This window comes from Pteropus alecto, unplaced genomic scaffold, assembly GCF_000325575.1.
Source record: "Pteropus alecto unplaced genomic scaffold, ASM32557v1 scaffold433, whole genome shotgun sequence".
Taxonomy (NCBI): Eukaryota; Metazoa; Chordata; class Mammalia; order Chiroptera; family Pteropodidae; genus Pteropus; species Pteropus alecto.
Genome location: NW_006433953.1, coordinates 147250 through 168727, shown reverse-complemented (window position 1 = coordinate 168727; position 21478 = coordinate 147250). Strand labels below are relative to the sequence as shown.

Genomic DNA, 21478 nt, shown 5'->3' with positions numbered 1-21478 from the left:
AATGAAGCCCAAGTACCTAAGCTGCTTCCTATCTCTTAGTTTTTATTTTTTCCTATTCCAGAGCAGACAGGGAGACATGAAGGTTGAAGATGAGAAGTTTGCTGCCCTGGCATCTCTGGGGCACAGGAATGTCCAGCTCCAGGGGCATGGTCCTAGTCTCTACAGATTCTGTCTCAGTAGGGTACCTGGGTTGGCCTCATTCTATTTGTAAGCTTCCTGTGTTCAGGCTCCCTCCCTTTGCTTCTTTGAGCCCTTAACTGCCACCCCATACCAAGCTCATTAAATTCTTGAAATCATGATTTTTTATTAAAGAAGGCACAAGTAGGCTTCAAGAGCATTCACATTCTCAACTTTGTCTTGAACGCAAAAAGCTAAGGCCTCATCTTTGATTCCTTCAACTGAAGCCCAAGTACCTAAGCTGCTTCCTATCTCTTAGTTTTTATTTTTTCCTATTCCAGAGCAGACAGGGAGACATGAAGGTTGAAGATGAGAAGTTTGCTGCCCTGGCATCTCTGGGGCACAGGAATGTCCAGCTCCAGGGGCATGGTCCTAGTCTCTACAGATTCTGTTTCTCAGTAGGGGTTAATGATGAATTACAACATATCTCTGGGCTGAGTCACCTCCCACTGCCACTCCCCCCAATTCCCCTCCCCTAAAGTTTTATAAAGAGGACCGGAGACTGGAGAGTAAAAAGAACTGGAGGTAAGGACCTCCTCTCCATCTTGCCCTGCTCCCCCAGGCTCCTAGAAGTTCCAGGGCAGAGGTCAAGGACAGCCCCTAGAGCCCCTGCCTGGTGGGACCATGAACTGGCAGCTACTGTGGCTGTTTTTTTTACTTCCCATGGCTATTTCAGGCCGAGCCCTGGGGCCTGCAGAGAAGGAGGCAGCAGTGGTGAGTCTCCTGGGTAAGAGAGACACAGGCCAGGGGAGGGATGAGAGTACTGTTGCATAGTCCCATCCAAGCTTCCCTCTTGACTTTCAGCCTGCCTGCCTTACCTTTCCTTCCTCTACTCCATGATCTACCCCTGCCCATCTCCCACTCCTTCTCATTGTTCCACCCGAGCTCCTTCCCTAAGATGCCTCTCTTTTGGTCCTTCCATGACTGTCCTCTCCTATCCTCATGGGCCTGTTAGGTCACTTAGAGGCTTTATCCTGAGGCTAATCCCCTTTTTATTCTGCTATCCCCTATCACCATCATAGGATTACCTTTTGCAATATGGGTACCTACAGAAGCCTCTAGAAGGACCTGATGACTTCAGGCCAGAAGATATCATGGAGGCTCTAAGGTGAGAGGTCATAAGGCACAAGGTTTTCTTTCTTGCTTCTCATCCTTTCCTTTCCCCAGGCCCTCTTCTGCCTGACCCAAATCTGTGTTGGGACCTTGGGAATGGGTGGCTATCACTGTTAAGGTGGTGGGCATGGAGTGAGATGGGGATTCAAAGATTAGGAGCGCAGTTATTAGATCTTTTGAGGCCCTAAGCACTCCTTTGCAGGCTTTGCATTGTATTCAAATACTAATGTTGAGTCAAGTCCACATGAAGTATAATTTATATGTAAACTGTGAGCTGAGTTGGGTTGTTGACATGACGTTGCCTTTGCTGATACTTAATTCATCATTTATTTATTTCTATTTTGAAGTTTTCTTTTTACATTTTGCATCAAATGGGTCATTTTCCTTTTTGCTCTCATATATGTTCATCATCCCTTGAAAAGTCACAGTGTCTGCTGTGCCCAATGTATGAAATTGCTCCAAATCAGGCTGGGCTGGGAAGAGGGTCCAGCCAGGAGGGGAGAAAGCTGAAGAACAGGACAGGCCCTCAGGTGGGCACATTGGTGGGAGAGTCTCCAGAGCAAGAGGGCAAGACACTTCCCCAGAGCAGCAGGTTAGCTTATAATGGGGGAAGAAGGCTAGACTTGAGGGGAACCTTACTCGAATAAGAGACTAGAAATGAGGAGGTGAAGTTGGAATATCACCATTTCTGCAGAAGAGAAAAGAAAGTCCCAACTATGGGCAGTGGATACTGAAGTAACACCATCAGCTTCAGAGATTCTGTGCCTTCTCAGCTATCACCTTGATCAACAGGAGGCCAAAGAGCTATTCCTGATTCTCAGTCATTCCAGATCCCCTGCCTTGTTGGGCCTATTCTTTTCTCTCTTTTCAGAGCTTTTCAGGAAGCATCTGAGCTGCCAGTCTCAGGTCAGCTGGATGATGCCACAAGGGCCCGCATGAGGCAGCCCCGTTGTGGCCTAGAGGACCCCTTCAACCAGAAGACCCTTAAATACCTTCTGCTGGGTGAGGGCTGAGCCTGGAAAAGGAAGAGATGGGAAAGGGTGGCATGGAATTGGGATAGCCTGGACTAGCTCAGTGTTGAATGGATGATCACCTGGTGATTACCTGATCATCACTTGCCTGGAGGGGTTGTTACACAGCTTTGCTCAGTGAATGCACAAATTCAGGGGAGCTCTCTGGGGTTGGCAGAAGGACCTGTGTTTCCAATCTATTTTCTGGTCCAACAACCAGGCCGCTGGAGAAAGAAGCACCTGACCTTCCGCATCTTGAACTTGCCCTCCACCCTTCCACCCGACACAGCCCGGGCAGCTCTGCTTCAAGCCTTCCAGTACTGGAGCAACGTGACCCCCCTGACCTTCCGGGAGGTGCAAGCTGGCTGGGCTGACATCCGCCTCTCCTTCCATGGCCGCCAAAGCCCGTACTGCTCCAATACCTTTGATGGGCCTGGTAGGCACCAGCTCTTGGCTCCCACCAAACAGACCTCTGAGATTATCTCTGTCCCCTTGAGCCAGGGACTCCATAACTTTAATGTTCAGGCTGCCCCCTATGTCCAACTGCACCCTACACTCTCTAACTATCTTCTAACATTCCCTTGAGGAGAAGTTGGTCGCCTCCCTGTGGACCTACAAGCCTCCTCTTTGAAGCTTATGCCTTCTTCCTTGGTTTAAGTTCCTCTGCTCAACACACACCCCAGACAGGACTGGGCCAGAAAGGAGAGAGTGGTTGGGAAGTAAAGTGACAGGGTGATGGGCATCCCTGGGAGAACTGGGTGATGACAGGGGAATCTGAAAGGAGAAAGAGAAGTGTTGAAGAAACAGTGACTATAGATGGGGTAATTTTAAGGGAATGAAGTAACTGGAGTTTATAATAGGTAGGGGAGCTCCAAGCCTAGGCGACTCTGACTTCCTTCCTATCTACCTTTGCCTTTGTCCAGGGAGGGTCCTGGCCCATGCTGATATCCCAGAGCTGGGCAGTGTGCACTTTGATGAAGATGAGCTCTGGACCGAGAGGACCTACCGGGGAGTGAACCTGCGTATCATTGCAGCCCATGAACTGGGCCATGCCCTGGGGCTTGGGCACTCTCGATACACTCAGGCCCTCATGGCCCCTGTCTATGCTGGCTACCGGCCCCACTTCAAGTTGCACCCAGATGATGTGGCAGGGATTCAGGCTCTCTATGGTTAGTCCTTTTCCCTAGTGATCATAAGGGGCAGTCTGACCAGCCTCCTTACAGGCTTGAAAAGGCAGGTCTAACCTCCATGGCGGGAAATGGCTTGTTTTCTTACTCTTCCTTCTGCTCAGTTATTCAGGCTTCTATTTTCAGGAGATATTTTCATGATACTTCCATGTCTAATCTTCCTTTGGGGCCTCTTACCCCTCACACCCATTCTTGGGGATAAGAATGAAGATTTCCCACAAACCTTCCCATTTTCTGTTGCCTCTCAAAACTAAAACATGCCTCCTGCTGATATCAGTATGAAATTGCTGCCCACCAAGGGGAGCTCTGTAGGCTCCCCTTTTCCCCTCTATGGGGCCTTTGAGCCAAACTTACAGGAGAGTGGGGAGGGCAGATGCTATGAGTTCTGTCTCTGAGCAGCATTACGTTACTTTGCAGGCAAAAAGAAGCCAGAGATGGAGGATGAGGAAGAAGAGATGGAGCTTCCCCCTGTACTCCAAATTCCCACAGAACCCAGTCCCATGCCGGACCCCTGCAGTGGTGAACTGGATGCCATGATGCTGGGTGAGGCCCTTCCCCTCCAGGCGGTAGGCAAGCAGTGGGGGCAGCCTGTTGACCTTGAGACCTGGACAAATGGGAATGACATGGGGCCTCAGAACGAACAATGGAGGTTAGACACCAGGCAGGAGTTAGTGGTCAGAGAAGGAGGCATGTGGCATGGGAAGGGAGTGTTCATAGTCAAATTAATGATGGGCCAGGCAGGCATTTACCATGGTTGCTATCCTATAAGGGCCACTAAAACACATCTGTAAATACAGCAAGATGGAGTAAACTATATTAACTGTCTATTAGAAAGTGTATTATACCTGCATGGAAGGACAACTTAGAAGTCACTTGGAGTGGAAAGTGAGGTCCCTAAAGTGAGAGCAGCTATCTGCAGGGCTTTTGTTTTGCTGAGTAGATGAGAACCGAATTGCTCTGGACAACAAAGGAGAGGCTGAACAGTGGGTCCTTCTCTACCACGTTAATCTTGAATTAAAGTTGAATGAATTTTTGAGGAATCGGCTGTGTGGGACGAGGGCAAATTATCAGCCTGCCTGATACACACAAGTCTTTTTAACTTGTTGACATACTTTTGCTCTCAGGGCCCCGTGGAAAGACGTACGCCTTCAAAGGGAGCTACGTGTGGACTGTGACAGATTCAGGGCTGGGTCCCTTGTTCCAAGTGTCTGCCCTTTGGGAGGGGCTCCCAGGAAACCTTGATGCTGCTGTCTACTCTCCTCGAACACAATGGATTCACTTCTTTAAGGGTAAGGGGATTAGTTTACAGTGTCTTACCTGAGGAGGCCCTACCATCAAAGAAGCCATAAAAGTGAGGAAGAGATGAGAAGTTTCTGAAAGGGTGGAATGGAGGAACCAAACGTTATCACCTGAGGACAGAGGTGTCTTGTTCTTTCTTTACATGCTCTCAGGAGACAAGGTGTGGCGCTATATTAATTTCAAGATGTCTCCTGGCTTCCCCAAGAAGCTGAATAGGATAGAACCTAACCTGGATGCAGCTCTCTATTGGCCTGTCAACCAAAAGGTGTTCCTCTTTAAGGTAAAAAGTTCAAAGCAAGGGTGAATCCCTTCTTAGGAGGAGTGGGCTACCTCACACCAAGAAGCCAAGACTTGCTCCTGAAGGGAGATCTGCAGCTGCAGTGGGCTGAGGGTAGATCTCTGGGGTCCCTAAGCTCTCATCCTTCTCTTCTCTCTACCCACCCCACCCCTAGGACTCTGGGTATTGGCAGTGGGATGAGCTGGCCCGAACTGACTTCACCCACTACCCCAAACCAATCAAGAGGTTGTTTACAGGAGTGCCAGACCAGCCCTCAGCTGCTATGAGTTGGAAGGATGGCAGTGTCTACTTCTTCAAGGGCAAACAGTACTGGCATCTCAATCGACAGCTTCGAGTAGAGAAAGGCTACCCCAGAGATATTGCTCACAACTGGATGCACTGTCATCCTCTGACCCCAGATACTACTCCATCAGGTGGGGACACCACTCCCTCAGCTACAGGCATTGAGCACTCACCCACAGGAACAACTTTGGTTACCACTTCCTCGGCCATAGATACCACTTTGAACATGGACCACTTGCCCAGAAACACAATCTTGGACACGATCCCCTAAGCCACAGGCTCTACCACCCTTTCATTCCCCGGTAATTTCACCCTCTGAGAGGCCTAAGACCTGAACAAATGTCTGCTCACTAGACTGCAGGTGCTGCAGCAGGGGAATGGACCATAGACCTAAGGTCTCTAAATGTCCCAGCTCTAGCCACGACTTCCCTGTGCTCTTTCTCTCCTGGGCAGTGACTTCCTAATTCTGGGTCAACTCCCAACTCTATCCATTTCTTCTGTCCTAGATAGCACTTCCAACTGTGTTATCTACTCTTTGGAAAACAGTGGTAGAGAGAAGGTCTCAATTAGGGCTTTAGCTGACAGGAAGCAACAGCTGGGAAGCTGAATGCCTGGGTGCTGTTCATCCCAGATAAAGTGCAAGAAAACAGCATGGCCAGTAGAATGAGCGAGGGCTTTGGAATCCTTAAGAATGACATTTGCTTATTTATAATTTGAGGAGGTTAATTAACCTCGTTGAGCCTCTGAGTCCCCATCTGCAAAATAAGATCGATACTAATCCTGCAGCGTTGTTGCATTAAATGAAATACTACATATGAAGTGCCTGGCACAGTGTCTGGCACACGTGTGCTTAATAAAGGCTAACTCTGTGTTTACAAGGGAGACTGAACAGCTCTTCCTCTGGCTGTGTGTGTATAACTCCTACAATAGCCTAGTCTGCTAAAGGAACCCTTATCAGATCTTTAGTGGATAGAGGACTTGTCAATATGGCTAACTCTTTGTTTTAGAGTGCAAAGAAAAAGAAAAGCAACAGTAGAGGCTGAACTCTGTGGTTCAGTGTTCAATGCCATTTTATTCACATGCTCCCACATTCTTCCTCCCTCCTGTCATACCCTTGCTGCCCAGGGGAAGGATATGTCTTCCTTCATGCTTCTGGGGAACTAGAGAACTGACTTTGGGCAGGAAAATCAGAGTGGGGACAGTTAGAATGGGTTAGTGGCTGGGACAAAGTCTTGGTTAAGGAGGAGATTAGCATCACCTACAATGAGAGGCAGAGAAGGCACTTGTCTTCCACGCAGCCCCGAAGACCAGACTCCTTTGGGCAAAAGGGCAAGATTCTGACATGTGGGCCAATGCTCTCTCTTTAGAGCAAGAAGCCAGCTTTTGGGGGAGCTGAGGGCTGAGTTAGGCACGGTCTCACGGTCTTCCCCACGTCAAGGAGAGAAAGAGAAGCACCATGGAGGACAGTACCCCCAACTGAGGTAGGAGAAGGGAGCTTGAGCCTATGGGGTCGAGGGGGAAAGGCTAATCAGGAACCCAACTACCCCTTAATGAGGGGCTTGGGGATTGGGGGATCCTGGAGCTCCTCTGTGCCCCTCTCCCCATCAAAAAGCTATCAAATGCTTTAGGAGGTTTCTTGATTTTTTATAGCTCCTACAAAAACAAAACTCCTTATTTTACCATTGTGAGGCACACTGAGGTGGATATATAAAAGGCTATTTGGGTAAGGGACTCCCTTGGTTTGGAGGGAATTAGGGAATCAGTTACTTTGGGGACCACGGCACCTCTATTATTAGACAGAGGTGGCTACTCATACTTCTATTTGTCTCCCCTCTCAAGATTCCTCTCTATCTGTCCATGAAACCTATCCCTACAGGGCTGGTCTAGGTTAGAACACAGATTCTATCCCCAAGTCCAAGAGGTGGGGAAGTTTGTGTGTGGGTCCTGTGGGCTCAGGCCCTGCCCACCTAGGGTTCCTAGGCCCTTGCTAGAGGTGGCAGCACAGTGGAGGTTTAGGCTCAGGTCTGGGTAGAACCAGAAGGTGTGGTGAGGGGTACAGTGGAACCACAGTCAGAATCCAGGTCCAGGACGGTGTGGGGGGCTGTAGCCTGGCTTCCTGGTCCCAATTGGCGCTCTCGAAGGCTCTGGAGATAACTCTGGAGGGGCATAGGGCAGAAAGGGCAGAAGGAAGGGCCTAGGTCAGTCTCCCTCCCACCCTAACCATCCCCACGTGCTCTCTGCCCCATCCCTCAGAGTGCCCCCTCCCACACACTCACTGGAGCCAGACTGTCAGCAGGGCTCCGGGTGTTTGGGGAAAGCTGGTGCCGGTAGCTGCCCTCACAGAGCCCGGCCCCAGGGGAGGTCCGGTGCCACTTGGCCTCTTGCTGACGAATCCGAAGGAGTTGGAGATGCCTTCGCTGGTGGCTCAAGACCACTGCTTGGGAAGGGACAATACAGACTCAGGGAAGTCTCTTTGGACCCCGAATACCACCCCTAAACACACACTCTAGAGAAACCCATTTGATTTCTATTTCAGTTCTATCAAACCTCTCTTCCCCCAGTTCTTCTAAAAGAAACTCTTTCTTGGAATCTTTATACTCTCTCCTCTTGGACTTCCCTGAGATCTTCTTCCATAACAGTCTCCAATAACTCTTCCCTGCTCCCCTTGACAATTTCTCTTCTCGTTCTTACCGAGACCTTGGGATAGCTTCCTTTCCCACTCTAACTTCCTTTCGATGCCCTGCCTTAGACACCTCCGCCCTCCTCCCTCAAGTGTATTTTCCCCCTCCCCCTCCTCAAGTCTGGGGACCAGGGATATGAGAAGGCACAGGCTGGCTGCTTCTGTACCATGGCACTAACTCACCATTGGCGTGGCCTCCATGTTCCTCATCCATGAGCTTCCACTGAGCCAGGGCCCCAAGTGCCCCCAGGGCTGGCCAGGTCCCCAGCAAGACCCAGCTATACCAGCAGAGAGGAGGCAAGGCTGGAAGTGCCTGCAAGCGTTGGCCCAGCCGACTGCCCAGTGCCAGCCCTTCCAGGAAGTAGTCAGCACAGGCCACTAGCACTGCAGCACCCAGCAGGGCTGTGCCCAGAACTGTGAATGGGCGTGGCCACCGAAGTGTGAGCAGGGCTCCCAGCAGTGACAGCCCCACCAGCCCCCCGGCCGGCACCCAGGCCGAAGGTGGTTGGTAGATGGGCTCGGTGCCCAGCAGGGCCCCGGAGCCCAGGGTTAGGCCTAACAGGAGACCAGTCAGGAAGAGCCCAACACTGCGAACCAGCATGGTGACTAGGCCGCAGAGGAGTCCGATGCCCAGTGCAATGCCGGCGCTCACCTCCAGGCTCAGCTGTGTCTCTAGCACTCGCTCCTTGTGGCAAAGCAGGAAGATCACCAGAGCTCCTGATAGTAGGCCCGAAAGAAACATCACTGCCTTGAAGCAGCGGTAGCCTGGGAAGGGAGGCAGGAGACACTGAGAGGCAGAAAGGTGTGTGTGGGGGAGTTGAGAGGAATGGCTCTGATGAATTAGAAGGGAGAAGAAAGGCTAAGCAGAGGAGCAGCGCACCCAGGGACCTCAAGGCAAGGGGCAGAAAAGGATAACCTCAGGGAGAACAGACTTCAGGAACTGTGAGGGGATGGCAGGGAAAATCAAGAGGTAAGATGGATGCATCAAAGGAAGTAAGTATAGAAAAAAAGATCTAGTCCTTTCAGGGATGATAGATGGAAAGAAATCAGCATAGGCTGATTCAGGTTATTTGAGAAGGGTGAAGAAGCCTTAAGCATGGAGGATAACTTGGGGATGGAGTTTTGAGGTAGGATGGAAGGGGAAGGCAAGTGAGAGTGACAGGGGTCAGAGCTGGAAGGCCTGGGCATAGAGGGACAAGAAGAGCTCACAAGAGCAGCATGGGCCATACCAAAGGTAGGCATCCCCTGATAAAGGAGTAGAGGTGGCCCAGGAGCAAAGGAGAAAGTTAACATCATCCTGGAGGGCAACAGTCTCGGGCAGCTGCCCCCCCAAACCCTAGCCCTGCCCTCACCGAAACAGCAGTAGATGATTCCAAAGCAGCAGCAAAGAGCACACACCAGGGCAGGTGCCAATTCAGGGTTGTCCTGGGGTTCCAAGACACATTTTGGGTCTGGAGGCTCTGGGAGTTGTTGATTAAAGAGCCTGGGGTCAGAGGTCATGGTCAGGGGCACCAAGGCTTCCTCCACGGCTGAAGAGAAGGTGGTCACAGAGGCGGAAGTCATTGTCAGCTCTTCTCATCCATCCATGAATGTCTTGAGGGGGTTGAGAAACCTGCAAGGGGGTAGAGGTCAGGAACTCAGGTGCCCGTGAATCTCGAGGATTCTTTATCTATTTCTTTTGAAGAAAGGACAAATTCAGGAGAGAGCATAGCCCTGCTGGGGTAACTGAAGAAATCTATGAGATTGGGTGGAGGGAGCCAGCTGTCTTTATTCCTCTCTGAAACAAGGACCCTAAGTAAAACTTAAATGAAAATCTAATAAGGTAATGAGCTTTTGTCTGCCCCCTAGCTTTGCAGGGTGGGGTGGGAGGAGTAGGAAGTCCTAGATCTGTGGAGGGATGGGTCCAGGGGCACTAGTGGGACTGGGGGCTAAAGGCTCAGCAGTCTGTTCCAGCTGAAAGGAAAGCTTGCCCCATCTGCAGCTGGGAATCAATACTACCCCCACTGAATTGGGAAGGATGGGGTTAATAGGGGGAGAAGGAGGAGAAAGAGGAGAGAATGAGTCACGGTGGGGTCTCCCAACAGCTGCTCCAACACTGGGAGGTAGAGGGGAAAAAAACAGACTCCAGAAGAGTTTGGGACAGGGATCAAGTAGAGACGATCACCCACATTTGTCAGAGTTTTGAAGCCTGGGCTTCCTGCAGGAATGGAGTTGGGGGAAAAGGCGTCCAGCCACAGTCCAACCTCCATGGCTCCTTATGGAATAAGCAGGCACTTTGAAGGCAAACATCTCACATCCTGGTAGCCTTTTGCTCTTCCCCTCAGGACATTGGTGGGACTCCCCCCCTCCCCACCCTCCCCAGGGGTGTCAGGGCTGCCAGTGAGATTTGATTTTAGTTCCTGAAAGGAGAACACTAAGAAAGATCTGGCATTGGGGGCACTGTGGGAGTGGGGTAGGGTGCATGCTGGCACTTTCCATCAGCTGTCCTTCTTTGGAACATCAAAGTCCTAACAGGCTGGAAGTTTGGCTTAGGGAATCCCTGGGGCTCCTTTCCTCAATCCTCTTGGAAGTCTGGGGACCCTAAAAACAAGAGAGGTTGGGGAGGAGGTGTTAACTACTCACCACCCTGCCAGGGCTGAGAGAGGAAGCGGGTAGAAATGCTTCCCTAGACCCCCAGCTGCATCCCTGCCCGGAGGTCCTAGGCGTCGGGGCGGCTGTCGGGCGTGGGCACCCCCAGGGCAACTCTGTTCGTTGCCCCCTAAACTCTTGCAAGTCGTAGCCCTAGCCTGTGAGCTAAATACAACCAGCTTGGGGGGTGGAGGAAGGGGACAGGGTGTGGGGGGGTGACATCACGGGGCGGGCCCCTCCAACTCTTTTCCCTGTGTGTGGGGGACCCAGTTTGCCGACTGCTCTGGGCTGGGACCAGAGATCGCCCAACCATAGCAGGAAAGGGTCCTAGGGGCACTGCAAGAGGTTTGGAAAAAGGTCTCTGTTTGCTTAGGCGATGACTCGACAATTGGAAGCTCTCAAAGCCCCAACTGGGGTCCCAGCGCCCCCCTAGCTCCGCCTTGGTTTCTTCCACTTCCCAGAGAATTAGAGTATTGTCTTCTGGAGAACCTGGTGGTCGGAATTGGGGATTCGGGGAAGGGGCTTTTACTGCTTTGGGGACGCCGGCGAGGGGTTCATGGGTGGACAAACTTGCGGAGCACGACGGAGTCTGGAAGGGGGACTAACGAGAGACGCGTGTGTAGAAGAGGGGACCGACGGAGAGGGGACCCGAGCCGGGTCTGCGTGGGGGCGGGGGCGCGTGTCGACGTCGACCGAACAGCTTGGTATGCAAACGAGATGTAAAACAGCATGCAGATGAGTGCAGTGTTTTTTGGCACTTCGCTCAGGTCCTGAGCCCAGCGGAGCTACACTCCCAGTTTCTGGGTCCCATTCTGTGACGGGGCTTGGGAGCTGTGTCCAGAGGGGCGGATCCTGGCCGTGGGAGCTGCAGTTTTACGGGGCACTTCGCCAGCTGGGTCAGGAGCTGGGGAGGCCGACGGTTGCTGGGAAAGAAGGGGCAGCGCTAGGGGGACCAGGGCGGGGGCCAGCCCGGGGCGTCCTCCCCTCGCTCCACCTCCGCATGATACAAAAGGGCCTCTGTCTTCCCTACAGCCAGCAGGGAAGGGATCTGGGTGGTGGCCCCTCTACGCTCCCTGGTTTTGTGTGTAAGGGAAACAGACTGTGGCTCGCTGGCTGTCCTCTATCTCCTAGTCTCGGCAAAGCATAAGAATCCAGCCAGAGGAACCCTGAGAATCTGTCCCCTGTCTGCAGGCACTGCTGCAGCGCCCATTTGCTTCGCTTCCAGAGTTGCAACCCGCGGGGATCCCACTCCAGCACGCGGAGGGCGGCAGCAGAGGGCTCTTTAAGGGGTGGGGCCAGTGTTTCCTAGGGCCGCCTCCTCTGATTTGACTTAGTGCTTGCTAGACTGGCTCGCGCCTCCACCAACCGCTTTTTCTTCTTCTTCCCGTCTCTTCCCTGATCCCGGATGTGGAAGCAGGGGTAGGTCAGTGGCCGCGGCGCGGACGGAAGGCGGAAGCAGAGCGTGAGCGGGAGTGGGAGCCGGGGGAGCTGCTCTCGTAGCTCCCCCTGGCCCTGGGCCCGGCTGATCGAGGGGGAGGAGTTACCGCCGCTCTTCGGTACGTCACCTTCGTCTCCTCTACCCAGCCCAAGGGTTCCCTGGCCCTCTGTCTCAGGGGCAACCCCAAGCTCTGCCCCCAGGTTTTCCTTGAAGGCTGCGCGGTCCCCACCCTTTTCTGGCAGCCTGCGGCCCCCCTTTTCGATCGTCTTTCCTTTTTTTACAGGAGTGACCCCAGGGCCACACCCTTTGCCGTACCTCCTTCTTTCTCTGATTCAGGACCATGTCTGGAGAGAGAAAAAAACTAGGGATTTGCAGGATGGGGCAGGGAGCAGTGTTGTGGTTAATATAGTATTGGCTTATTGCTAGGGGTAACGAATGCCTCAGAAGAACTGGGGAAAACAAGGGAGGTGGATGCATTAAATATATTACTAATTTAAGATTGTTTAACCCCTTGGTCTTATCCTTGATCATCCCCACTTTTATATTTTTGTTACAGGCATCAGAATTTACCATGATGGCTGTTACCTAAAATCCTCAGGAAGACCCGGGGTCATGGCCCAGAAGCACCCCGGAGAAAGAGGGCTGTGTGGAGGCCACCACAGTGGTGGTTCCTCCCTCAGGACGTTAGGACCCTCTGTGGACCCTGAAATACTTTCATTCTCAGGACTCAAGGACTCAGCGGGGCCTGCTCCTAATGGTACCCGCTGCCTCACAGAACACTCTAGTCCTAAGTACACACAGCACCCAAATGCAGCCCACTGGTCGGATCCAAGCCATGGCCCCCCAAGGGGTCCAGGACCCCCTAGAGATGGAGAAGACCCTGATCAGAGTGAGGCATCTTCAGAAGAAGAGTCAGGAGCGGACCAGGAACTCTCAAGAGAGAATGAGGCTGGGTACCAAGAGGATGGGAACCCTTCTTTTCTTTCCATTCCATCTGCTTGCAACTGCCAGGGAACCTCTGGAATTCCTGAAGGGTCTTACTCTGAAGGAGGAGATAGCTCTTGTAGCAACTTTTGCCACCACTGTACTTCTCCAGTTTTGGGGGAAGATGAAGAGCTGGAAGAATATGATGAGGAGGAGCCCAAGTTCCCCAGTGATTTTTCACGTGTGCCCAGTGGAAAGAAACCCCCACCCCGGAGACAGCGGCACCGTGCTTCAGCCAAGGAGGATACTCGGGAGGGTGGACGCAGAGATCCCAGGTCCCCTGGTCGACATAGGCTGGGCCGGAAACGAAGTCAGGCTGATAAACGCAGAGGCCTGGGATTGTGGGGAGCAGAGGAACTGTGTCAGCTCGGACAGGCAGGTTTCTGGAAGCTGATCAAACTGCTGGTATTGGTGGGAGAGTATGTGGAAACTTGTGGCCATCTCATCTATGCATGCAGGCAGCTGAAAGGCAGTGATCTGGACCTTTTTCGAGACTGGGTGGGAATCTGGGCAGGGCGGCTGGGGGGCTGGGCCCAGGTGATGTTCCAGTTTCTGAGCCAGGGAATTTGCTATGGGGCGTGGCTGTTCACCCGTTTTCTTAGGCTACTGGGTGCTTTGCTGCTCCTGTTTCTGGCCCTCTTTTTGGGCTGTCTGCAGTTGGGCTGGCGATTTCTGGTGGGACTGGGTGATCGTTTAGGTTGGAGGGGTAAAGCCATCTGGCTCTTCTCTTGGCTGGATTCTCCCACCGTGCAGCGTTGCCTGATTCTGTTGAGAGATAGCAGGCCATGGCAGCAGCTGGTAAGAATGGTTCAGTGGGGTTGGCTGGAGTTGCCTTGGGTCAAACAGAGGACTAACAGGCAGGGGAATGCACCTGTAGCTAGCAGTCGCTACTGCCAACCTGAAGAAGAAATGGCTCGACTCTTGACCATGGCTGGGGTTCCTGAAGATGAGCTAAACCCTTTCCATGTGTTGGGGGTTGAAGCCACAGCATCAGATGTTGAACTGAAGAAAGCCTATAGGCAGCTGGCAGTGATGGTGAGTATTCTTCCCCTCTGTTTCTTGGCCCTCTTTCATTCCCATATTTTCGATTCTAATTTTAGGGAGAGTAGAATAAAGGGAAGGCAGAGAAGAAAGTCAACATAAAGCTGAAGAGGAACTAATTAATTCTTAGGAAAGAGTCCCCTTTGCTATGGGATCTGAATTTCCCTTCATTTTAAGTTTTCTTTTGCCATGAAGATTCTTTTCAATGAAAAGAAATGAACCTGATGTATCAGGCAGTTTTGGACTCACTCACCCTGAAATATCCAGACAGAAGTCCCTCCGACTAGGGTGGAGAAGAGGCCTAGTCAGAAAGCCTGTTAGTTCCTCTCCCTGAATAAATGAGTGTGTTTTGAACACAGGGAAATCCAACTATCTCTCTCAGAAAGGCAAGTGTGGACCTAGTGTGGGAAAGTTCAGGGCATACATGTTAGTGATTATTCCAGGACCAGGTGAAAGAAAAGCTATTTATTTCAAGGCCAGCAACCCAGAGTAGGAAAGGGAAGGAGAATGGAATGTAAATCATATTTATGTGCATGTGTATGTCATACATGAAAATATGGTTGCTTTTATTGATAAAAGGAGAGTTACAGGTGGGAGCTGTAACATACTACATGCTTGAGGGAAATGATTTAATACAAGCATGCAATCACATTGTTATTAGAAGTTGATACTAGATTGCTATTTTTATTTTCTTAGGTTGCTATTTTTAGATGACATTGCTATTTCTGTACAAGTAAAACTATATTATGAATGTAAGTAATGTGTGTAAATTGCACTGGAGGCCTGTTTGACTGAATGTATGGAACTGAACTGGTAAAATATTACAGTGTGCAAATTACTTCAGTGGTTGCATGACACCAAAGAATGGGCAGCTATTGTTCTCATTAACCATTCAAGATACAATAAAGTACCTGATTATAACTTACCAGAGGGCTAAATTAGTTTAGTGGGAAATGCTTGTCCCTTAGTGGATAGCCTGGGATATTCTTAGAGTGGGGAACTGCTTATTCTCAAATTATTAAAAATAGTGGAGCTCTTTTCTCACCTTCATGTCTTTTAGCAGACATCCTCTCTTGGGTAATATTCTTACAAAATTTCCGATTTCCAACTTACTTTCTTGGAATAGAGATGATGTAAGTTCCCTGATCCTCAACACACCTGTCCCACACACTAAAGCTCCAAGTTCTCCCTTGTTCTGGGCCAAAGTGTCTGTTGGTTTCTTTTATAGAAACCTCTCACTCCTCTTATTAGGCTCCAGAGTGACCATGACTAAAAGGCTGTTCTATAAGCTTTGGAATATGGGAGATTAACAGTATTCTGCTTGTTTGGTATCAGTCAGGAGACTAGCTTTATCTTATTTTTTAGGAATGAAGATGGGAACAATCAGGAAGCTGTAGGAAGAGAGGATATTATTTATCTTGGAGAAAAGGCTGAAAATCGGATTTAAAAAAGCCTGTGAGGATCATGATATGCTATTTCATTTGTGGGACAGAAAGGCAAACTATTGTAGGATGTTTTCGTTAGATACAAGAATTTTCTAGTTAGAAAAGAGTGAGTTTGAGGACCTAATATCTTTGGAATTCTTACTTTGACTCACAATCAAGGTAAAATGTGAGGGCTTAGTATGCATGTGCCAGGTAGGGTGACCACCCATCCCTGTTTGCTTGGGATTGAGGGGTTTCTGACACATGAATTTAAGTGCTAAAACTGGGATAATCCCAGGCACAATGGGATGGCAGATCATCCTAGTACCAGATTCTTCACTAAATACTTGACATGTATTCTCATTTAATACTCCCAATAATCCAGGATAGATAAAATATTCTGTCATGTTGCTAGTGACAGAGCTGGGACATGAAATGAGATCTATCTGAAGAGCCAGAGCAATTAATTAAGCTATACTGACTCCAAAAACATGGTGAAAGAGAACCCTTTGACTTAAGGTTATTTTGATCCAAGATGAGGAGAGAGTTGGAATGGATTTGTGATGAAATCTTTGTCTTAGTAGGTTCATCCTGACAAAAATCATCATCCCCGGGCTGAGGAAGCCTTCAAGGTTTTGCGGGCAGCTTGGGACATTGTCAGCAACCCTGAAAGGCGGAAGGAATATGAGATGTAAGTTGGAGATGGGGATTTGTCAGGTGGGGTAAATGAATAATCTTCAATAGCTGAGGTCCCTGGACTAGTGGATGGAGGCTCTCTGAGGTGACTGAGGTTGCTTGTCTTTCTAGTGGCCTCAGGAGGCCAACAGATATGTCTCCCTTTGTCCCTTGCTCAATACCCTTTGATTTACAAAGCCTTTCTTCCCTTAGGAAACGAATGGCAGAGAATGAGCTGAGCCGGTCAGTGAATGAGTTTCTGTCCAAGCTGCAGGATGACCTCAAAGAGGCAATGAATACTATGATGTGCAGCCGATGCCAGGGAAAGCATAGGTATGAAATAGCACAGGAATGGGACAACCACAGCTTAGGGAATAGGTAGTGAAAAACCTTCCTTGTGAGTATGATTGATAGTTGTGGGATGTTGCTGATGAGTAAAAAGACCTTTAGGTTTCCACTTCTGCTATATTGTCAAGAGATTGGGGATTTGAATTAGCAGTAAGAAAAAAAGATATTTTTTAGCTTTGAGATAGAAGGTTGAGGGGAGGGTGTACGTAAGCGTATGTAACAACTGAGTGGAGATAATATATGTTTTAGCCACAATGGTAATGAATGATGAAACTACATCAACACCACAGGCTTGACAAATTATTAAGGAACTGTCCTTTTGTTGGGTTGCAGGAGGTTTGAAATGGACCGAGAGCCTAAGAGTGCCAGATACTGTGCTGAGTGTAACAGGCTGCACCCTGCTGAAGAAGGAGACTTTTGGGCAGAGTCAAGCATGTTGGGCCTCAAGATCACCTACTTTGCGCTGATGGATGGAAAGGTGTATGACATCACAGGTACACTTCTGTCTTCTAGAAATATAGCGCATATATGCTCAAAACTGTGATGTATTGGCTAATTATTTCTCATGCTTATAGAGTGGGCTGGATGCCAGCGTGTGGGAATCTCCCCAGATACCCACAGAGTCCCCTATCACATCTCATTTGGTTCTCGGATCCCAGGCACCAGTGGGCGACAGAGGTAGGTGGTATTTCTTTCAGCAATCTATTTACTATTCTAGTTCTGAATATGGTTTCAGATGACATGCTGTTTAGGATACGTAGATGTCTCACCCTTCAAGAAGTTTGGTAACTGACTCAACATATCTTTAACTTAGGTATAAATAGGTGACATAGGTAACCATTTGACTCTTAATCTCTCGTTTCATATTGTTTTTCTCTCAGAGCCACCCAAGGAGCCCCTCCTGCTGACCTTCAGGATTTCTTGAACCGGATCTTTCAAGTACCCCCAGGACAGATGTCCAATGGGAACTCCTTTGCAGCTCCTCAGCCTGGCCCTGGGGCTACCACAGCCTCCAGGCCCAACAGCACAGTACCTAAAGGAGAAGCCAAACCGAAAAGGCGGAAGAAAGTGAGGAGGCCCTTCCAACGTTGACACTCCTTCTCTTCTTTTTTAAATCAATGTCAGGGAGTCAAAAGGGCTGTGTACAGCACAGGATGGAGTTTGGTTTATTTTTAAATATTTTAAAAAAGGGAAAATTTTAAGCTCAAATTGTTCACTCAGTACTTGTAGGAAGCCCCGGAACCACTCTCCCTCCACCAGCATCCAGAAACTGAATCTTGTCTTCTGACAATACCAAAGAAAATAGGGGGTGGCTAGAGCAAAGAACCTAGGGCATGGACCTGGGCTGGACAATATCTCCCATAGTAGTGTAGGAACTGGGTATTTCCTGAGGTCTGTATGCCTTTGTCTTGTCTTTTGCTTCTACAGCAGATGACACTTTCCACCCTCTTTTTAAACTATAAGTCTATCTTATTTCTTGACCTATTTCAGGAGGGAGCCCCTCCTTTACCCCAATATACTAGTTAAAAGACAGAATAAGAAAGCATGTAGCCCTAATTATAGGAGATACATAGAGTTCAGAGAGGGAGAACTCTGAAATTTTCCTCTGACTTTCACCTTGTGGGTAATTGCCCAACTTTATGCTTGTTACTGCAGGGATGGCCAAAACTAATAATTTTTAAAAAGCAGACTCATTCCCTCTACCCTTGGGTGAGGGGGAAGGATAAAGAGGCTCCTGGCAGCCCCCTTATGATCCAAGGGTTTGTATTTTTTTAAGTTTGTTCATATTTGTATGTACATATCTATTTAAAGCCAGGGATTATCTTTCTATAAATATATAACTGGCAACCTGTATCTTCCCTCTCTTCTTTACCCATGTAGTTGGAGTCCTTTTTCTCTTTTGAGAATCGTTTCTCTACTAAGTTTTAGCTGAGAGTGAAGGACAACTCCTACTGAACCAAGGGAGAAGGGTAAAAGATATCTTAGAGAAGTTTTGTACCTAGGTCACTGTTCCATTTTTTCCCCCAGCCTTATGAAGACATCTCCCTACCCTTCTTGCTGACCAAACTGTAGCCGTATCTGGCAAAAAAATTATCTTTATTATAAGGAAAATACAAGCAAAACAGCTGGAAAGTGGTAGGGGTGGAAGATATGGAAAAACTTAATTACCACACATGGCTTCCTGTGGTGGAGGAAAGTGATTGGTCCCTTACCTTACCTGCCTTTCCTGATTCCAAGAAGCCTGCTCCTAGCAGGGCTGGGCCCAGGGAGCCCTGTTTTCCAATCTATTCTCTTCTTGGAAGTTTAGGAAAGGCTGTATAGTTCTCAAGCTTTCAAGATACAGAAGACAGTATGGAGAAAGGAAGGATGTTACAGCTTTTTGTGCCATAGTCGTCCCAGCCCCATCCCTCAGTATTTATTGATGCCAAAGAGACGGACCCCATGGAATTGGGGCAACTTAGGCAGCAGTACACTGAGCAATGAGGTTGTGTTGATGAGGAAGTGAGCAGCATCATACTTGGTGTAGAAGCTGGCTAGGAGGTAGCTGGGGAGAGAAGAAATAGGTTGAGTGAAGTTAGCCTTCCCTATCCATGTTCATGCCTTTCCAGCAACTTTCTCTATTTTAAATGACCAGTTTTATTGCATGTAGTCCTGGGATATCTGAAAGTACACCAGCAATATTAACAGTATTTACTTTGGTGCTGGGGAGATAATCAGGTAGCACCTTTAACTGGAGATCTGTAAGTTTGTGTGTTTTTTGTTAATGATATAACAGCAAATGACAGCTGAAGCAGTTTCAGTCCGTGTGACTCTTAAACAAGTCTTCTTTGCTTCTACTCTCCACAGTCAGTTTTCAGATTTACATTAGTTCTGCCTTGATTTATTTACTTCTTTTGAAGTGTAAAATCATTTGGTTTTACTTGGTTTTCAGTCCCTTCTCTACCAAGGAGGCAGCAAGGAACATTTGATTATTGCCTGGACTTTTTAACTGTACTCCTTAGATTTAGACCTTCTATGCCATAATATCTTCAAAGAGTCTGAGTAGTCTGCTTTTTTTAAAGCTTTCCTGTGGGCCTTTGTACCTGGGTCTTGGAGCATCTCCCATATCTCCCCCTAGACTTACAGTACAATAGGAGAGATACTGAGGAATTTGCGGGAAGAAGTAAATTGGAGCCCGTAGTCCATCTGTTCCCAGTGTGTCAGTAGCCGAGCTTTTCCTTGGTCAGGAGTCTCAAAGGGTGTCCCTTTCACTGTATGTAGGAAGACATACATAGCCTGGAAGGAGGGAAGGGGGCAGTGTGAAGGGGCAGAATGTAGTCCCTTAGCCCAAGACTTAGGCTAAGATCCCAAAAGGAAGACATATCCCCCCAAAATTCGGGATTTTCCTTTTTTTTGGTGGGAAAGGCCTGGTGTGGGTGTAAGGGTGTGGTTTAGTGCTCACCAAGTTATGGATGACGTTGGTCAGGGTCCAGACAACAGGAATGCTGAAGAAGGGGATGCTGAGTAGAACCACATGCAGCAGTCCTACCAAGGTGATGTAGGCCAGCCAGATGCCCCGGCTACTCATCACTCGAGTGTTGGGGTTTACTTCGCTGTGTGCCACCCCCACATTCATCCTACCACAGTGAGGGATCAGGCAGGAGTCCATCTCAATTTCCTCTCAACCTATTTTTGAGTTCGTTCCCCCACATTGTCTCCTGAATAGCCCAAATCCCCTGAACTCTATTGGGGATGAAAGAACATCCCCATCATGCACAAAGAAAAAACTGAAGACTTGGTGTGGGGGGAACATAAAAGGCAAGAGAGTTCTCTCTACATCTTAGAGACTTACGGTAATCTTTACACATCAACTATAACTTGAAGGAGTAAGCCTAGGCTTTGGGCACCTGCTTCAAGGAGCAAGGGAAACAGGTATCTTACTCTCCTGAAGTTAATAAGGAATCATGAAGAGGTTACATACACCCAGAATTCCAGAAGAGGATCATGGGACACAAAGAATCACTGAGCGGGTAAAGCTACTTCTAATCCCTACCTTTTTTTCTGGGGCTTGCCTGCCCTGTCTCCCATACGCTTGGCATGTAAACAACCAGCATCCCAATTCCTTCTCTCAAGCGTGGGGCGCTGCAAATATTTGCTCAGGGATTTTGGACTGAACTAGGAAGGTACCTGAATTTGAGCGCCTCGAGAGGTGGAGCTCTACCTCCGAAGCCAGGAGCGGCTTTGACCGTCTGAACTTGCCTCTTTAAAATCGTGGTAGCTCTAAAGTTGATGCCTGCCCTTTCCTACCTAAAATTCCCTAAACCCTACGATTGAGCCTGTCCCATGCTCCTCCCAGCTTCCCTCACATTCGTCGGCTCTCCTCAGCGCTCCTCTCTTGGTATTTAACTCGCCGCCGCTCCACCCAATCCACCTCTTCGTCTCCCACCATTTTTCCTCAGCACCCCTTTCCCGTCTTTCGGAAGCCCCTACCTGCCAGCTTCAGAAACGGCTATGGGTCCGACGCTCACTTCTACACCTGTAGTCTCCAGGAAGCATCCGCCCTCGCCCGTCTGCGCTTTCTTATTGGTGGAACAGAATCAGCGCTGCCACCACGCATTGGTTGGCGGTCTGCAATGGGAATGCACAATTGGTCGCTATTTCCGTCGTTCAGAAGGTACAGAACCCGCCCCTCTCCCGGCCCCACCTTGCGAGAGAGGTGGGGAAAGCTGCCTAGAGGAGTGAGAGGGACGTCAGTTATTGACTAATGGGAAGAGTTGATGGTATGAGGTGGTAGTAAGAGTGTCAGTGATTGGTCGTTCCTGGTTGTCTGCGCCTAGGCGGGAGTTCCTGGAGGCGGGGGCAGCGGGTGGGGGCCTAGTGGAGTGGAGGGGTAACAAGATGGCGGCGGAGACGG

The 21478-nt window shown here is 49.4% G+C and overlaps 4 protein-coding genes across 10 annotated transcripts; 2 read left to right on the top strand and 2 right to left on the bottom strand.

The window, feature by feature from the left end:
- Positions 1-665: 665 nt before the first annotated feature.
- MMP19 (matrix metallopeptidase 19) lies at positions 666-6248 on the top strand. 3 transcript variants are annotated; one of them, XM_025044709.1, is made up of 9 exons: positions 666-702; positions 1200-1285; positions 2162-2292; positions 2521-2736; positions 3224-3469; positions 3905-4030; positions 4612-4776; positions 4939-5066; positions 5239-6248. In XM_025044709.1, the coding sequence occupies exons 2-9, from the start codon at positions 1272-1274 to the stop codon at positions 5635-5637; spliced, it is 1425 nt and encodes a 474-aa protein (XP_024900477.1). In that variant the 5' UTR covers positions 666-702; positions 1200-1271; the 3' UTR covers positions 5638-6248. The 3 variants fall into 3 exon arrangements, with proteins under 3 accessions (XP_024900477.1, XP_006908929.1, XP_015442479.1); XM_006908867.3 differs by having other exon boundaries at positions 673-891; XM_015586993.2 differs by lacking the exon at positions 666-702 and adding an exon at positions 886-904.
- A 163-nt stretch (positions 6249-6411) lies between these two features.
- LOC102892086 (transmembrane protein 198) lies at positions 6412-10894 on the bottom strand. 3 transcript variants are annotated; one of them, XM_015586986.2, is made up of 6 exons: positions 10669-10894; positions 10215-10300; positions 9399-9658; positions 8230-8811; positions 7643-7803; positions 6412-7522 (listed from the first exon to the last, which is right to left on the bottom strand). In XM_015586986.2, exons 3-6 carry the CDS (start codon positions 9607-9609, stop codon positions 7385-7387), a joined length of 1092 nt encoding a protein of 363 aa, XP_015442472.1. In that variant the 5' UTR covers positions 9610-9658; positions 10215-10300; positions 10669-10894; the 3' UTR covers positions 6412-7384. The 3 variants fall into 3 exon arrangements, with proteins under 3 accessions (XP_015442472.1, XP_015442471.1, XP_015442473.1); XM_015586985.2 differs by lacking the exon at positions 10215-10300; XM_015586987.2 differs by lacking the exon at positions 10215-10300 and having other exon boundaries at positions 7643-7800; positions 10669-10893.
- A 266-nt stretch (positions 10895-11160) lies between these two features.
- On the top strand, positions 11161-18438 carry DNAJC14 (DnaJ heat shock protein family (Hsp40) member C14). 3 transcript variants are annotated; one of them, XM_015587051.2, is made up of 8 exons: positions 11161-11378; positions 12092-12230; positions 12669-14131; positions 16146-16252; positions 16450-16569; positions 16918-17078; positions 17160-17262; positions 17466-18438. In XM_015587051.2, exons 3-8 carry the CDS (start codon positions 12725-12727, stop codon positions 17674-17676), a joined length of 2109 nt encoding a protein of 702 aa, XP_015442537.1. In that variant the 5' UTR covers positions 11161-11378; positions 12092-12230; positions 12669-12724; the 3' UTR covers positions 17677-18438. The 3 variants fall into 3 exon arrangements, with proteins under 3 accessions (XP_015442537.1, XP_015442536.1, XP_006908928.1); XM_015587050.2 differs by having other exon boundaries at positions 11161-11570; XM_006908866.3 differs by lacking the exon at positions 11161-11378 and having other exon boundaries at positions 12003-12230.
- A 224-nt stretch (positions 18439-18662) lies between these two features.
- ORMDL2 (ORMDL sphingolipid biosynthesis regulator 2) lies at positions 18663-21224 on the bottom strand. Its single transcript, XM_006908865.2, has 4 exons — positions 21055-21224; positions 20027-20201; positions 19709-19860; positions 18663-19129 (listed from the first exon to the last, which is right to left on the bottom strand). Exons 2-4 carry the CDS (start codon positions 20198-20200, stop codon positions 18994-18996), a joined length of 462 nt encoding a protein of 153 aa, XP_006908927.1. The 5' UTR covers position 20201; positions 21055-21224; the 3' UTR covers positions 18663-18993.
- Positions 21225-21478: the final 254 nt, after the last annotated feature.

Coding starts and splice junctions, on each gene's coding strand:
- MMP19 (XM_006908867.3), top strand. CDS start 802: ATGAACTGGCAGCTACTGTGGCTGTTTTTTTTACTTCCCATGGCTATT. Junction 2,293..2,520: donor CCTTAAATACCTTCTGCTGG/GTGAGGGCTGAG, acceptor TCCAACAACCAG/GCCGCTGGAGAAAGAAGCAC. Junction 3,470..3,904: donor AGGGATTCAGGCTCTCTATG/GTTAGTCCTTTT, acceptor GTTACTTTGCAG/GCAAAAAGAAGCCAGAGATG.
- LOC102892086 (XM_015586986.2), bottom strand. CDS start 9,609: ATGACTTCCGCCTCTGTGACCACCTTCTCTTCAGCCGTGGAGGAAGCC. Junction 8,812..9,398: donor AATCATCTACTGCTGTTTCG/GTGAGGGCAGGG, acceptor CTCCCTTCCCAG/GCTACCGCTGCTTCAAGGCA. Junction 7,804..8,229: donor ACATGGAGGCCACGCCAATG/GTGAGTTAGTGC, acceptor TCCCTTCCCAAG/CAGTGGTCTTGAGCCACCAG.
- DNAJC14 (XM_015587051.2), top strand. CDS start 12,725: ATGGCCCAGAAGCACCCCGGAGAAAGAGGGCTGTGTGGAGGCCACCAC. Junction 14,132..16,145: donor ATAGGCAGCTGGCAGTGATG/GTGAGTATTCTT, acceptor TTGTCTTAGTAG/GTTCATCCTGACAAAAATCA. Junction 17,263..17,465: donor GGCACCAGTGGGCGACAGAG/GTAGGTGGTATT, acceptor TTTTTCTCTCAG/AGCCACCCAAGGAGCCCCTC.
- ORMDL2 (XM_006908865.2), bottom strand. CDS start 20,200: ATGAATGTGGGGGTGGCACACAGCGAAGTAAACCCCAACACTCGAGTG. Junction 19,861..20,026: donor CCAACGTCATCCATAACTTG/GTGAGCACTAAA, acceptor CCCTCCTTCCAG/GCTATGTATGTCTTCCTACA. Junction 19,130..19,708: donor AGTATCTCTCCTATTGTACT/GTAAGTCTAGGG, acceptor TTCTCTCCCCAG/CTACCTCCTAGCCAGCTTCT.